General features: G+C 41.3%; 1 protein-coding gene across 1 annotated transcript in view; it reads left to right on the top strand.

Moving 5' to 3' along the window:
• Positions 1-8,772: 8,772 nt before the first annotated feature.
• The window catches only part of LOC102866238 (F-box/WD repeat-containing protein 12-like), an 11,495-nt gene continuing 3,201 nt past the window's right edge, over positions 8,773-17,066 (top strand). The window contains exons 1-6 of the mRNA XM_006893028.1: positions 8,773-8,862; positions 9,989-10,026; positions 10,216-10,373; positions 11,730-11,848; positions 13,272-13,481; positions 14,330-14,488. Coding sequence (XP_006893090.1) covers positions 8,773-8,862; positions 9,989-10,026; positions 10,216-10,373; positions 11,730-11,848; positions 13,272-13,481; positions 14,330-14,488 — 774 coding nt within the window. The remainder of the gene's footprint in view (positions 8,863-9,988; positions 10,027-10,215; positions 10,374-11,729; positions 11,849-13,271; positions 13,482-14,329; positions 14,489-17,066) is intronic.

Here is a 17,066-nt window from a genome sequence, read left to right on the forward strand (position 1 = left end):
TCATTTTTCTGTGTTAAAAATCTCAATCTAGAAGATACTCCAAGAACTAATTAGTGAGCTTATCATCTTCTACAACTAATGTATTTCTTTCCTTTTTTTTAATATATATATTTTGAAATTTACTTTTTGGGAGTCAGTTTTAGATTTGTTTTTGTGTTCTGTGTTTTTTTTATTAATTTTAATGAACATTTACAGAGATTTTGGATTTCCATTCATTCATTGTTGCATTTTTCTCCCTGCCTACCCCTCCCACCCCAGTTTGCTCTTCTCTTTGAAAAGTAAAGAAAAATTCTTTCATTGGTATACAATACCCCCCACCCCCGCCACTACAGTCCACTATTCAACCTTCATCCTGGACTCTTGTCATGACCATAATACACAATCATATATCACTTTTAAACAGTTCTGTGCCTCTCTGTTTCAGTGTAATATACATAATTTATCCAATCTTAGTCTCACCCCAACCCTGATGTCAGTCTCATTCTACAACAATGGCACTATGCAGTATTTGTCCTTTTGTGACTGAGCTATTTCACTCAGGGTCCTCCAGGGCCACCCGTTTTGAATATTTCATTAGTTCCTTATTTTTCAACGCAGCATAGTATTCCATTGTGTGAAAATACCACAGCTTCTCTATCCATCCATTTGTTGATGGACAACTAATATATTTCTTTACAGTATTATTAGATGTCTTAGAATCTGCTGTGACTAATAAGCAAGCCACTCTATGTACAATACCATGAGCCCTGCCTGGTCCTCTGCCATCCTCACAATCTCCGCTGTGTGCTAAGCCTATTGACATAGTTGCTACATTGATCCGTCTGATTCAGAGTTTTTCTCTCTTTTTCCGACCTACTTCCCCAAGTATGATGGGCTGCTCCAGGGACAAGGCTCAGAGTATATGAGATAAAGTCTAATCACTCGTGCTTCCAAAGAGCACTCTGACTTCATTGGCTCCAAGACACATTTGTTCTTTCAGTAGGCCAGAGAATAGCTCATATTTTTGATGACACCACAATTCAAAGTTCATCTTCAGTGTTCCTTAGTCATTGTCCAAACTTTCTCATCTGTTGTTATTACGTGTCATCAAGTCACTTGCGACTCACAGCAAACCTATGTATAACAGCTCTGATGCTCTGTTCTGAGCCAACCTTGATGTCTCTGACACACCTATCCCCATTACCCCAGTTACTGAATCCATCTCTCGTCCAGGGTTTTCCTCTCTTGAGCTGTCGCTCCACCAAACTGAAAATACTGTGACTTGGGTTGTTAGATGCACCTTAACCTTCAAACTGGCATCCTTGTTCTTTACCATTTAAAGAAGTTCTTGGTAGGTTTGCCCATTGCAATATCTCCTTTGATTTCTTGACTGCTACTTCCATGATTGTAGATGAAGTAAGATGAAATTTCTGAAACTTCAAGCCAGGCCTCTCTAAGTCTCACCAGTGACTCCATGGGTGGGGTAGAGAATGATGTATCTCCTCCCTCGTGTTCAACAGCCTTGAAATGAGAACTCAGAATGAAGGGTCAGGTCAAAGTCAGTTCTACAAGATGGCAATGAGGTAGAGCTGACGTTGCTGATTGGTTGAGCAGCGAAGATTTTTGTTATCTTGGTGTTGAGGTATAATTCACACTGGAAGGTACAGTATTTTATTTTCAGTAAGTAAGTCCTTCTTGTAAGTAAGGCTCAATGTCAAGAAGACAAAGATTCTCACCACTGGACCAATTGGCAGCATCAAGATGGATGACGAAGAGATTGAGATTGTTCACAGCTTCAGTTTGCTCAGCTCCACAGTCAACACTCTTGGCACCAGCAGTCAGGAAATCAAAAAGCATATCGCGATGGGAAAGTCTGCTGTTAGGGACCTCTCTAAGGTACTCAGGAGCAACAGTGTCTCTCTGGAGACTAAGGTGCGCCTGATACAGTCCATGGTATTTGCAATCACTTGTTATGCATCAGGGAGTTGGACAATGACTAGGGAGGACAGAAGGAGAGTAGATGCTTTTGAGCTGTGGTGCTGGAGAAGAGTACTGAATGTACCATGGACTGCCAGGAAAACAAACAGATTTATCTTGGAGAGGATTAAACCAAGCTACTCCTTGGAGGCAAGGATTCTGGGGCTTCGTCTGACATACTCTGGACATGTTGCCAGGAGGGACGGGTCCTTGGAGAGGGACATCATGCTTGGGAGGGTTGAGGGACAACGCAGGAGGGGAAGACCTTCTATGAGATGGATTGATTCGGTGACTGGGGTAATCGGGATGGGTGTGTCAGAGGCGGTGCGGTTGGCACAGGATGGAGCAGGGTTTAGGGCTGTTGTGCATAGGGTCGCTATGAGTCAGAAACGACTCGACGGCACATAACAACAACAACAAGTAAGTCCTCTTCCTTTTTATCAAGTATTACATTAGTATGAACAATTGGAAATAAAAGCTTTTAAAGTAATACCAGTTACTGTAGCCTCCAAATAAAAAAAGTATTTAGATTATAAACAAGATTAAAAAAAAGAAGAAGAAGACAAAACACAGGGAGCTCTGGTGGCCTAGTGGCAAGAAGCTGTACTGCAATCTCAAAGGCACAGTTCAAATCCACCAGGTGCTCCATGGAGATGGAGGGGCAATTTCCTCCTGTACCAGTCGGATCTGACTTGGCAGTACACAACAAAAAAAAATTAATTACTTTCTAGGACAGAAACTGCCCTGTAAGGTTTTTCTAAGACTGTAAATATTAATGGGGATCAACTGCCTATTCTTTCTTCTGTGGAGCAGTTAATGGATTCAAGTACTAGACCTTTGGCTTTATCAGGACAACAATTGGCCTACAGCACAACCAGGGCTCTTTACTTAGATATGTTGTTGTTGTTATGTGGCATCGAGTCGCTTGCGACTCATAGCAACCCTATGTACAACAGCTCTAAACTCTGTTCTGTCCTGTGCCAATCGGACCGTCTCCGATACACCCATCCCGATTATCCCAGTCACTGAATCAATTGACCTCATAGAGGGGTCTTCCCCTCCTGCATTGTCCCCCCACCCTCCCAACATGATTTCCCTTTCCAAGGACCGGTCCCTCCTTACAACATGTCCAAAGTATGTCAGACGAAGCCTCAGGATCCTTGCCTCCAAGGAGCAGCCTGGTTTAACCCTCTCCAGGATGAACCTGTTTGTTTTCTTAGAAGTCCATGGTACCCTCAATACTCTTCTCCAGCACCAAAGCTCAAAGGCATGAATTCTCCTTCTATCCTCTCTAGTTATTGTCCAACTCTCTGATGCATAACAAGTGATTGCAAAGACCATGGCCTGTATCAGACACACCTTAGTCTCCAGAGAGACATCATTGCTCTTCAGTACCTTGGAGAGGTCCCTAACAGCAGACTTTCCCATCTTTCTGCAGGAGAGCTGCTGGATGGATTGGAACCACTATCCTTTTGATTATTACCAAAAGTGGTTAACTGTGCCAAGAGAGCTTCAGGAAATAGTGTTGGCCTACGTAGATCTGCTTGCTTGGCTCCACAATCACCACTCTTGGCACCAACAGTCAGGATATCAAAAGGTGAATTGCACTGGGAAAATCTGCTGCCTGGAACCTCTCCAGAGTACTGAGAAGCAACAGTGTCAGTCTAGAGACTAAGGTGCACCTGATCCAGTCCATGGTCTTCACAATTACTTGCTACACATCAGAGAGCAGGACAATGACTAAGGATGACAGAAGAAGAATTGATGCCTTTTGAGTTGTGGTGCTGGGGAAGAGTCTTGAACATACCACAAACCATCAAGAAAACAAACACTTCTTTCTTGGAAAGGGTGAAACCAAGCTGCTCCTTGGACACTAGGATTTTGAAGCTCTGTCTCACATACTTTGGGCACGTGTCCAGGAGGGACCAGTTGTTGGAGAAGGACATCATGCTTGGAAGGGTAGAGGGACAGCACAGGAGAGGAAAACCCAGGATGAAATGGATTGACACGGGCAAAGGGGGAAAGGGTGTGTGAGTCGGCGAGACTGTCTCAGGACAGGGCAGGCTTCAGGGCTTTTGTACATATGGTTGCTATGAGTTGCAGGCAACTCAATGGCACATAACAAAACAACATAAGTCTTATTTGCCCCAAATCATGTTCCCTTTACTAAATAAACTTATATCCAATGACTAGATGATCCCATGGGGGGAAAAATGCACTGTCTTTAAGCAAATTCCAACTCAAAGAGACATGGGAAGAGTTCCTTCCTATTTTTCTTTCTCATAGAAACTGATTCAAACTACTAACCTCTGTGAACAGCATAACAACACACTTTACCACCACAGTACCTGGTGATGCACAGTTATAAATTTTCACCCCTTTATCCCAGCTCTGCTGGCACAGCCTGTAGGGAGTTGTGCTGCTAAACCAAAGGCCAGAACTCTCCGGTGCTTTAACCCTTCCAATGGCTCTTCAGGAAAAAGACACTCTCCTCCCATGAGATTACAGCCTTAGAAAACTCACAGGAGGGCCAGCTCTGAGCGGGTTCCAACTCCACGGCAATGAAGTCAGTTGTTTGTTTTATCCCAAATTGGTCATCTACCTTCAAGGTCCCCAGTGAGCTGCCTGAAACCGTTGTCGTGGTTGCACCACAGTCCAACTCCGCTCCAGCCTCTACTGCTTCCTCCCATCCTCTCAGCTATGTGACCACAGAAAGCACTTCCGGTTAACTTCTAATAGAAACTTCCTATCCTGGGGCCCGACATGCAGTAGTTGTTAGAGTGAGCCATGGAAAAAGTTGCTAAAATTGGATTTTATGTGTTTTTTTAACTGAGTCATCTGCTTGTCATCCAGTAGTAAAGATCCTTCACTGCTGGTTGGGGAGCTCTGTCTGCCCTTACCATGAGGTCGAGGACCAAGTACAGCAGTTAAAACATTGCACTGTTGGGAATACAAATAGTTTGCAAATGTTAGGAAAGGAATGGGGGGAAAATTATTGGTATTAAGGGTAGTTAAAAAACCAAATGAATCATCAGTTTAAATTGTGTAAATAAGAAAATATATAGCCGTTGTTATGTGCCATCAAGTCAGAATCAACTCATAGCTCACCCTCCAGAGGTTTTCAGACACACTAAAACACACAGGAGGGGAGATGTGAACCATGTGCCTTTGGGATTGCAGTACAGCTTCTTACCACTAGGCCATCAGAGCTCCCAGTAATTTTTTAATTGTTGCTGGTACGTGCAATCAAGTCGTCTACAAATCATAACATTCTTGTGTACAATAGCTCTGAAACCTGCCCTGTGCAGAGCCTGTCTCACTGACTCCGATACACCTACCCTCATTGTCCTAGGCGCTGTATCAATCCATCTCTTCAGGGGTCATCTTCTCCTTCCCTGTCCCTCCACCCTTCTGAACATGATGTCCTTTTCAAAAGATCGGTCCCTCCTGGTCCCATGACCAAAGTATGCGAGATGGAGCTTCAAAATCCTAGCCTCCAAGGAACATTTGGTTTCACCCTCTCTAAGACAGACCTATTTGTTTTCTTGGCAGTCCATGGTATGTTCAAGCCTTCTCCAGAACCACACCTCAAAGGCATTGAAGAATTTTTCTGTCCTCCTTAGTCAATATTCCCACCCTCTAATGCATAGCAAGCAATTGCAAAGACCATGGACTGGATCAAGCACACATTAGACTCTAGACTGACATCATTGCTTCTCAGTACTCTGGAAAGGTTCTGACAGCAGATTAACCTACTGCAGTTCACTTTTTGATTTCCTGACTACTGGTGCCAAAAGTGTTGATTGTGGGGTGGAGTAAGCTGTAACTGTTAACAATCTCAATCTCTACTCCATCCATCATGGTGTTGCCATTTGGCCCAGGGGTGAGAATTTTTGTCTTCTTCATGTTGAGTTTCAATCTGTATCAAAGACTGCAGTCCTTGACCTTGTGCAGCAAGAGCTTCAGATCCTTCTTGGTTTAAGCAAGCAGGGTTGTGTCGTCTGCATAGGGTAGTTTGTTGAGTCTTCCTCCAATCCTCATACCAACATTCCTCCTCAGAAGGCCCAGTTCTACAATTATTTTTTCTGCATATAGATTGACAAGCTATGGAGACAGGATGCATCCCTAACACATTCCCTTGCTGATTTTGAACCATATATTCAGTACAGTTGAATTTCAGAATGTTTAATTATGCTCCCATAGTCTTAGAAGCAGTCTTTTGAACAGAACAAGAGGACTTTATGGTTTATAGTCAGGAAAGGTTTGTATGGAAAGGAAAGTCAGGATGACGTGCTTTCACCATACTTATTCAATCTGTATGCTGAGCAAATACACTGAGAAACTGGACTATATGAGGAAGAATATGGCACCAAGATTACAAGAAGACTTGTCAACAACCTCTGATATGCAGATGACATGACCTTAGTTGTTGAAAGTGAAGAAGACAGGAAACACTTAATGGAGTACATCCAAGACAACAGCCTTTAATATTGATTACACCTGAATGAACATCAAGAATCCAAAATCTTCACCACTGGACTAATAAACATCATGATAGATAAAAATTCGAGTTGTCAGTGATGTCATCGGTAATTCTAGGGTATCACAGAGAGTAGAATCTGATGCAAATGAGCAGGGCTGAGGAAATTTCCTAGTCTTCCCCCCACCTCTTAAGAGATTAGAGGGCACACTACAAAACATGAATAGAAAAAGGGAAAAAATGTTAAGCAGTCAATGAATTTTGAGAGCAAACTTAAATATGATAAAAAGTGTAACACGTTCTATTCTAGGGAAGTTAAGATGCTAATTAATTAATGGGAGAAACATATTTCATTCCTCTGTCTTCTCTAACCACGTGCCAGCAAGAAGTGCAGCTAAAAGTAATGTTTGAACACGATTTCCTTTGTAAATGCTTTCTTTCAGAATTACCACCCTGCATCTTAAAGTCTAAGACCAGCAATGACGCAGGAGCTCAGTGAGGCAAAATAAAATGTGGTGTTTTCGATGGACAGCAACTCATCATGTTGAAGGGAAAATGAGAGAGGATGAGAAGGCATTAAAAGAGATCCTTGTAAACAGAGCAGGAATGGCATTTAAGAGTTCTGCATTTAGGAAGTATTCCCTAGGGCAAAACCAAATACTATTGTTTGTTAACAGAAATTTAAATATATGATTTATTCTGATCTTAGTTAAGAATTCTAGGATCCTCCTTCACAAATGGTTGTTTACAATAGATAAAGAATAGACCAAGAATTCTGCACGATGATTGTGCAGTATGATTCCAGAAATTGTTGTTCTGTGCTGTCGAGTTGCCTGCAGCTCATATGACGCTATGCACAATAGCCCTGAACTCTGTCCTCTCCAGAGCCCATCTCACTGTCTCCCACACACCTACTCTCATCACCCTAGTTACTGTGTCAATCCGTCTCATTCAGGGCCTTCCTCTCCTGCGTTGTCCAAGCATGATGTTTTTCTTTAAGAACTGGTACCTCCTGGCTTCACGCCCAAAATAGGTGAGACACAGCTTCAAAATTCTTGCCTCTAGGGAGCAATTTGGTTTCACCCTCTCCAGGTTAGACGCATTAGTTCTCTTGGCAGTCTATGGTATGTTCAATACACTTCTCTAGTATTACAACTCAAAGGCATCAATTCTTCTTCTTCTATTACCCCTAGTCATTGTCCAGGTCTCTGATGCATAGCAAGAAATTGCAAAGACCATGTCCTGGACCTGGTGCACCTTACTCTCCAGATTGACATCGTTGCTCTTCACTGCTCTTGAGCAGATTTTCCCAAGGCAATTCATCTTTTGATTTCCTAATTGCTGGTGCCGCAAGTGTTGATGGTAGAGCTCAGCAAGCTGAAATTGATAACAATCTCAATCTCTTCTCCATCTACAATGGTGCTGTGAATTGACCCAATGGTGAAAATCTTTGTTTTCTTGATGTTGAGCTTCAATCCATATTAAAAACTTAAGTCCTTGATCTTCTGCAACAAAAACTTCAGATTCTGCTCTGTTTTGACAAGCAAGGTTGAATCGCCTGCAGAGTGCAGTTTGTTGATGAATCTTCCTCCAATCCTGATACCACATGAGACACACTGTCGAAACAGAAAGACAATTGGTAAAGCATGTTTAAGGATCTAAGCAGGGAGGATAAGAGCAAAGGGGTGAGGATGGGCAGGGGGGTAATCATAGGGTCATTTGGTGGGTAGAAGGAGGGGTAGGAAAAGGAGACGGGAAAGGTCCAGTGTGAAAAACAATGTATACAAACTTTTTAAGTAAACAAGTATAAAAGTAAAAAAAATATTTAAAAAATAATGTTTTAAAATATAAAAAATATTACAGTAAACTTTTTAAAATATACAAACATATCATTCCCTTCCTTATGATAAGTAGGTAACACTTGATCTTTTAAAAATCGCATCAGTTATCAGAACTTTAAAGATGCATATCCTGAAAACTATGCTCTGCCTGCTCCCCCAGGAAAGAGGACAGTTTGAATTTTCTAGGCTTGGGAAGCTCAGCAACAATGAGTTAAACCTTTACTCCTTCATTTTCCCACAAAAAAAATGCAAAACGGTGTTAAGTGGGGTTCAGTGGCACTAATAGACCAGGTGGGGCCCGAAATGCCCTCAATTAGGTGGATCCAGCCTCAGGGAAAGAGGCTGATCAGGATGTCAGTCTGCACACCTGTAACCTGTTTCTAACAAAGCTGTGGGAGGAGATCCTTCCAAATGCTGCAAATTTCAGCCAAACCTTTAAATTCAGAGCAACTTGTAGTGGAGAAAGGAGACTGGGCTGTGCCAGGGCTGAGTGACATGGAGCGACAATTTCCTGATGTAGTAGTTCTTAAAATCCTCTCCTTCCTGGATGTACAGAGCTTGCTGCAGATTTCCCAAGTGAACAAGGTAAAAGCCTCCTCACCCTCAGCTGATCTATTGAATTGATCAGTACATATTCCCACATCCCCACCTTGCTGCCTTGCTCACGTCTCCATCAGCCCTGGGTTATTCCACCCTCTCATCCCACCCAAACAGCCTTCCCTAATTCTACTTACCTTGATCAGAATTCCAGATCTATCCATTCTACTCTGATACACCAGTGCTCATAGGACTCAGAGCTCTCTTTTAACAAACTTGAGCACCAATTTGCTGAATAACAGAGTTAGCATCATATGCTCTCAAGGTCTAACTTTATGAAAATGAACAAACTGAGGTTCTAACTACATGGTCTTTAAGTCTTTATTTAAGCCACTGTTGCTGTTGTATTGTACCGTTGAGTCACCTGAGATTCATAGCCACCCTATGTACAACAGCCCTAACCCCTGATCTATCCTGTGTCAATCTCATTGTCTCTGAAACACCTATCCCCATTACACAGACACTGAATCAATCCACCTCATATAGGGTTTTCCTGTCCTTTGGCTGTCCCTCCACCCTCCCAAACATGACTTCCTTCTCCAAACACTTGTCCCTCCTTACAACATGTCCAAAGTATGTCAGAGGAAGCTTCAGAATCTTTGCCTCCAAGGACCAGCCTAGTTTAACCTCCAGGATGAACCATTTGTAGCTAATGTTAAATGATTCTTGGCTGCAAGCAGGGAGTACCAGAGGAATGTCTATGTTTCATTGATTATGCAAATCACAAAGAAACTAAAATTTCAGGGAGCTCTAGTGGGCTGGTGGCAGGAAACTATGCTGCAATCTCAAAGGCATGTGGTTCAAATGCACCCGATGCTCTGCTGGAGAAGGAGGGGCAATTTCTTCGTGTGCCAGTTGGATCCAATTCAACAGCACACAACAACAACAAAAATAGAAAGTTCTTCCTTGGAACCGATAGAGATACCAGCATTAGCAAAGATAGGCCTTTTCTATTACTAACTCCCATCCCTTCCCTCTCTGTGGGGCCTATGAAAATTGTGATTCTCTCTGATTAAACTGTGAGCTCAGCTCCTAGAAATGTGTTCACTTGGGAAGCCGAGGGACCAAAGAGCAAATTCTGATTAACAATTTCTCTCTATTTCTCTCCCTTTAGCAATGGCATCTACTTGCAGATAATAAAAAGCTGTGGAAGTGAGTAAAAAGGGGCAGAGTAAAGCAGGAGGAAGGTGTCTCTGTGGGAGAGGACTAGGGTTGTGCACTTGCTCGGGACATCTAGCCCTGTGTACGTGAAAGTTCATGTGATGTAAAAGTACAGTCGTCCATGGAGGGAGAGGCATGTTGTTCAAGGAACCCTGATGAGATTTTTGGCTCTGGTTCCAGAACGTTGTGTCTGAAGAGATGGAACTTCTGCTCTTTCTCTGATGAACAGCTGGGCACCAAGACCTGGAAGCAGTTTTTCCTCAATCAAGTAGGGCAGGAGCATCTCATGACATTCACTCGACCACAAGACTTTGCCTGCAGACAACTGGAGGACAGAGGTATGCAGACAAGTGTCTCAGAGGAATAATAAACTTAATTCCCCAATATTTCCACCCTGAATTTAATTCTGTGGTTTCTTTCCATGAAGGGAATCCTAACACCTACTGTCTTAAAGTCAATTCTGATTCACAGTGACTCGATAGAACAGAGTAGAGCTTGAAGTCCTCGGAACCATAATTCTTTATGGAAACAGATTGCTCCCATGTTCCTTCCATAGAGTATTGGTGGGTTCAAACCATTCCTATCTGATAGCAGCCTAATACTTAAGCAAGGCTCTTTATTGAAGGGTAAGGTAACTAAAATTCAACAGGACCATATTGCCCTCTTGTCTCCTTGTGTCCCTTCTTGTCCATTTTATGCTGAAAAGATAAGTGAGAATAATCTTTCTACAATATAAAAGCAAGCTGTATTACTCCTTTTATCTAAATGCATTTCGATTTTGTACAATGCTGTGTAACATGGGAGAGGCTAGAGAGCAGTATACTGAGTGAACCAACTCAGTCTCATAAGGACAAATACTGCATAAAACCATTATTGTAAAAATAGAAGGACAACTAGTAAGATGTGGATATAAGTCCAAAAGGGAAAAGAGTAGGGAGTAGATGGGCTAAGAAATGGGGAAAAGAATGATGGGATGTAAGAGTTTGGTGTGTGGAGGGCAGAGGTGAAGGAATGAGGATAGATCTAGTGGGGACCTAAAAACATGAGGTGACAATGGACATAGATCAGTGGTGTATGGGGAGTGATCATCGGAAATACTATGGATGAAGGAATGTGTGAAACACAATGTGCACAAAGGAAACTCTAGATAAATAGATCTAGATCTATACAGTTGTGGTGGTGTACCATACAGTCAGAACTGCCCCACAGCTGAACCTTCAGTGGGTTTTCAGAGGCAGAAAGAGATCACAGAAGGAGATCGCCCATCTTTCTACCGCAGAACCGCTGCTGGTCTTGAACCATCTGCTTTCAAGATGGCAGTACAGCTTCTCTATATGGAAACAAACATAAAATAAAAAAGAATAAAAAGAAATTAACAAGGACTTTTTAAAAAAAAGTTGTCATGAGCATCTTTGAAATGATACTCTAATGCTCACTTTATTCCTGACAACTCTTCTCAAACCCTGAACAATTCCTTGTTCCTTTTTTTAAATGTGTGGAAACTGAGATTTAAAAAGGGGAAAACATGACCGATATCACATAAATGACCAAACTGCAATGGGAAAACATGTTCCTAAAGTCTTCCTGGAGAGCTGCAGGAAAAAAAAAATTTTTTTTTAATTTCTAGAATTTTTTTACTAAGTTTGGATCGATCCCTTATCTGCTGGTGCCAGTTATTATCTGTTTATTCCTAGGAAGACTAAAATTTATTGCCTATCTCTCAGGAAGTGGCATTTCTGTGGATGGACAAGAGAAGTCAATCATCTGTGGTGTGAGTATACGACAGATACTTTGTGCCTGGGATGTCCTAAAGGTGAGTATCATATATATTGCTTTCCTGGGTCCTTCCTGGTAGAGACATAAGTTAGAAATATTTAGAAAATAATATATACAGAGTTGGAGATAGGAGCAAATTTTTAAACCAGGTCTTCTAGCTTGTCATCTGTGACCATTTCATTTAAACACATAGAGAACTCAGATTTTTGTGTTTACTTCTGTAAGTAAATGTGTAAAAAAAAAAAAGACTAATTTTCTAATGGTCTGCTGTGTTGTTATGTGCCATCGAGTCACCTGAACTCATAGCAACCCTATGTACAACAGCTCTGAAGCCTGCCCTATTCTGAGCCAGTCTCACCAATTCTGACACACCTACCCCCATTGTCCCAGTTGCTGTATCAACCCATCTCATCCGGGGTCTTCCTCTCGTGTACTGTCCCTTCACCATTCCAAGCATGATGTCCTTCTCCAAGGACCAGTCATTCCTGGTCACATGCCCAAAGTATGTGAGACAAAGCTTCAAAATCCTAGCCTTCAGGTAGAAACTTGTTTTCACCCTCTAGAAGACAGAACTGTTTGTTTTCTTGGTGGTCCGTGGTATGTTCAAGAATCTTCTCCAGCACCACAACCCAAAGGCATAATTCTTCTAGACTACAAACTGATTTTAAAGAATTTAAAAGTAGTTACATTGGTGTTTACTTTGTAATAAGTAATTAAACTTTCCAATTCTGCAGAGTCATGTTCTGTTTGTCTGATACATTTCACAATAAAAAAAAGAAATATCTAGAAGGGAATGTATTACTTTCTTGTATGCAATGTCAAGGCCAATGATAGAATAACTGGTTTTATGATAATTAGTATCTCTTGCTATTAACAAGATTGGATTCTAAGTGTGTTCCGGTGACCTGGCCCATAGGGAATTGCTCTGTTAACCCAAAGGCGGCACCTTTCTGATTGGAATCTGCAAGCAACTCTCTGGAGAGAGATAAGCAATCTCCTCCTGTGGGATTTACAGCCTCCAAAAAATATTCCTGCAGGGGCTGTTATGTGTGAGTCGGTTCCAACCTAATGGCAGTGAGTTTAAGTATTTTCAGTCTATAGATTGTGATATATAACATTGCAATTGTCCAATAGGAACTGTTCTTTCCAACATCATACTCACTTTACATCTAAGAAACTAAGTAACTTTATGAGTGTTGCATTGTTAGCAAGAGGCAGAACTGATTTGAGAATGGGAAGTGGATTGCTCTTCATGCTCACCCTGTAATGAGTTCCTTACTCGTGTTTACTCTCCACTAATAATTTAGATATTTAGTAGAGTTTTCATATTCTCATCTGAGAAACAAGAAGGGGAAAAAATTTGGAAGAGGCTTCCAAGTAAATATGGCAGAATGAAATCATGGTAGGCTTTCCATGAAGGTTTCATGAATAGAGATGGATGTATTTGTCTCATTTTCTAGGGTACTCTGATCTGGGAAAGCCCAATTCAGCTGTGTTGCATCATTTGTATGACGACCCTATGTCAGAGGCATCTTGCATTCACTTTGGATTCAGATAATACTGTCAAGGTGTGGAATTGTCAGGATACAGATGCTCTGGCGGCTGTTACCATGTCTAAGCGCGGTGTTACCATGGAAACCATTCTCACAAAGGCTGGTCCATTCTTGGTGGTAAGTGAATCTCTCCATCTTGAAGGGATCCACAAAGCAAAATACCTACTTCCTTCACAAGGTGTTGAGTACTAGTTATTGTTACACCACAATCTGTCTCTTTTAATTTCTAACTTCCATATAATCTCAGGGTCAGGCCCAATGCAACAAGGAGGTTGACCATGAAAACCTCCAGTCTGTCTTAATTTTTTATTTTCTTTTATTAATTTTAATGAACATTTACAGATATTTTGGATTTCCATTCATTCCTTAGTGCACTTTTCTCTCTGCGCACCACTCACCCACAGTTCGCTCTTCTCTTTGAAAAGTAAAAGAAAAATTCATTCACTGATATACAATCCCCCCACCGCCTACCCCCTCCCCAATACACTTTTTTTAACCACATCAAGTATACATTTTCAATTCTTATTTCAAAAAAACAAACCACAAACCACGCACCACAATCAAAGCACACATGTACACAAAAATCCCACTCCCTCACTTGTCATGTCTATGTCCTTTCTATTAGTTGTGCACTACTGGATAGAAAATGAACTTGGACAGTGGTATTGCAGGAGGAGATGTGGTTTGGGGGAGACAGCAAAAAACCAGAGTGTCAATGTTCTAATGAACAACTCTCCTTGAGAAGAGTTATTCATGTATTTTTTTTAAAGAAATCTTATTCCATGGGATCATTACAACAACTTTGTGAGTCAGCTGGTCAGAGGTTTCAATCTTCAGCATGTGTTTAAAGAAATAGGGGCCAAAAAAAAATAGGGGCCTATCCTGCACCTAGTTGTTCCATTCCTGTGTGCATCAGGATCCCATGACTTTTTTCATTGATGTGACTGTGTGACCTTTGGTTTCAGGTGGGTGATTGTGTAGGTGACATCTACACATTTACAGTGCCTGAGTTAAAGAGTGTTTCTAGAGTTCATGCATTTTCACATGAGGTTGACCGTCTCCTCTGCTCTCCTGACAAGAGATATATCTTTGCAAGTAGATTTAAAGGACATATATGTCCAAAGGTAGGTGATGGGCTTTGTGATTTAACTTTTAAGTGTCAAATGTCAAGCAAGAGGATGGCCAACTGAGGAAGTCTGAGGGAACTGAAAACTCAGTGAGGCTTACATGTGCTGGTCCCTCTTCTTAGGCCACTTCACAAATGGAATTCATTCTATTTCCAAAAACTGTTCTTTAAAGTAGCAATATCCAGACCACAACAACGGACTTGAGTAGACCAGCTATCATGAAGATGGCAAATTGCATGGGTAGAGATGGCCTATCTTTCAGTGGACCTGGTGGATTTGAACCACATGCCTTTGGGTTAGCAGTGCAGCTCCTTATCACTAGGCTGCAAGAACTCACATAGTACAGAAATATTTCAGTAGCTTAACATTCTTGGATGTTTCAGCTTTGCTCTCGAATCTCATTGGTCAGATATTCATTTCTCATAAATAACTGTATAGGGAAATGGGATTGTCACAACTGTTTGGATTAATTATGATTCATTTTCCAAGGCCGCCTTTCCTGAGAAAGAAATGTTTACATACTAACTGACTAAAACTGAGTTGCTGTTAAAAAAAAAGTAGTAATATCCAGTTGCAAACTAAACACATGTAAATGAAAATTTGCTCAAGAAGCAGAAGTTAACCAATAAGATGGATACGGGGCAAGGAAGGTTTACCAAGAAATCGCAAGCTTTGTTAGTGTTCACTTACGAGAACTTAATTTGACTTTTACTCACTTTGACTACAAAAATGACAGAGGTGTCCAGAAACAAATGATTATACAACAGCCTTTTAAAGCCACTCTATGGTTCAAATCCACCAGATGCTCTGCTGAAGAAGGAGGGGAAATCTCCTGTACCAGTCAGATCTGATATAATGGTACACATACACACAAAACAATAAAATTTAAAAAGCCACTCTTAAGAAAATCTTAGAAATTCTTAGCCTGGTTGGACCGAGATTTCAAAGGGTTGAAGAGACAGGAAACCAAAAAAAAAAAAAAAAAGTAAGTCTTGAAGAGTTCTCCAGGAAGGAAAAATATGCTTAGCCAAACTCAACTTAATCATGGGTCCAGTGTGACAAGATGATTTTCTTAGCACCTTGGTACACCAGGAGAAGAATTTCTAAGACTACTGTTATATTGGTGAACAATACAGCATGTTCAGGAAGATCCAGAATTCCTTGTATTTTGATATGTCAAACAATGACTACATCGACTCTTCACTTAACATTTCCTCATTCTCCAGCATTTTGCATTTTGGCCATTAGTCAAGAAGCTGGACTCTTTGAAGAGGAATGTGGCAGCAGGAGCAGAGAGAAACTCATCAATAACCTGTGTTATACAGATGACAAAAACTTGCTTGCTGTAAGTGAAGAGGACTTGAAGCACTTGTACAAGATCAAGGGATACAGTCTTGAGTATGGATTGCATCTCAATGTCAAGAAGACAAAAATTCTTACCACTGTACCAATGAGCAAATATAGAGAAGAGATTGAAACTGTCGACAACTTCGTCTTGCTTGGATCCACAATTAACACCCTTGGTAACAGCAGTCAGGAGGTAAGGAGATGCATTACACTGGGGAAATCTGTAGTTAGGGGCCTCTCCAAATTATTGAGGAGTATTGTCAGTTTGGAGCTGAAAAATAAATTCCAGTCACGGGTGGCAATATTTAAGGATACTTTGGGTAGAATTTAAATGATCCAGGAAGTATCAATAGAAGATGAAAGGAGTACACAGAGTCACTGTATCAGAAGAAATTGGCTGACACAGAAGAATTTCATGAAATAACATATGAGCAAGAGCCTATGGTGATGAAGGAGGAAGTTCAAATTGCTCTGAAGGAATTGGCAAAAAACAAGGCTCCAGGAGTTTACGGCATACAAATTGACATATTTCAACAAACAGACACTGTCCTGGATGTGCTCACTAAGATGTGCCAAGAAATTTGGAGGACAGTTAGCTGGCCAGCTGACTGTAAAAGATCAATATTTGTTCCCATTCCAAAGAAAGGTGATTCAACAGAGGGTGGAAATTATCGAACAATATCATTAAAATCACACGCAAGCAAGATTCTCCTAAAAATTATCAAAAAATGTTTGGAACAATGTCAACAGAGAACTGCCAGATGTGCAGATTATAGGTAATGTTAGATGCATCTTGGCAGAAAGCAAAGAATACCAGAAGGATGTCTATCCGTGTTTCCTTGACTATGCAAAGGCTTTTGACTGTGTGGATCACAATAAGCTGTGGCTGACTCTGAGAAGAATGGGAATCCCAGAAAATTTGATTGTTCTAATGCAAAACCTATACATGGACCAAGAGACAGTCATCAAAACAGAGCAAGGAGACACTACATGGTTTAAAATAAAAAAGGGGGTCCGTCAAGGATGTGTTCTGTCTCCATACCTTTTCAATCAGTATGCAGAACAGATCATCCAAGACACAGGGCTACATGAGGAGGAATGTGACATCAGGATTGGTGGAAGAGTCATCAACAACCTGTGTTATGCAGATGACACAACCCTCCTCGCTGAAACTGAGGAGGATCTGAAGCGTTTGCTGCAGAAGGTCAAGGACTGCAGCCTTCAATAC

The sequence above is a fragment of the Elephantulus edwardii genome, unplaced genomic scaffold, assembly GCF_000299155.1.
Source record: "Elephantulus edwardii isolate Elephantulus edwardi_28Jun2011 unplaced genomic scaffold, EleEdw1.0 scaffold00121, whole genome shotgun sequence".
Classification (NCBI taxonomy): Eukaryota; Metazoa; Chordata; class Mammalia; order Macroscelidea; family Macroscelididae; genus Elephantulus; species Elephantulus edwardii.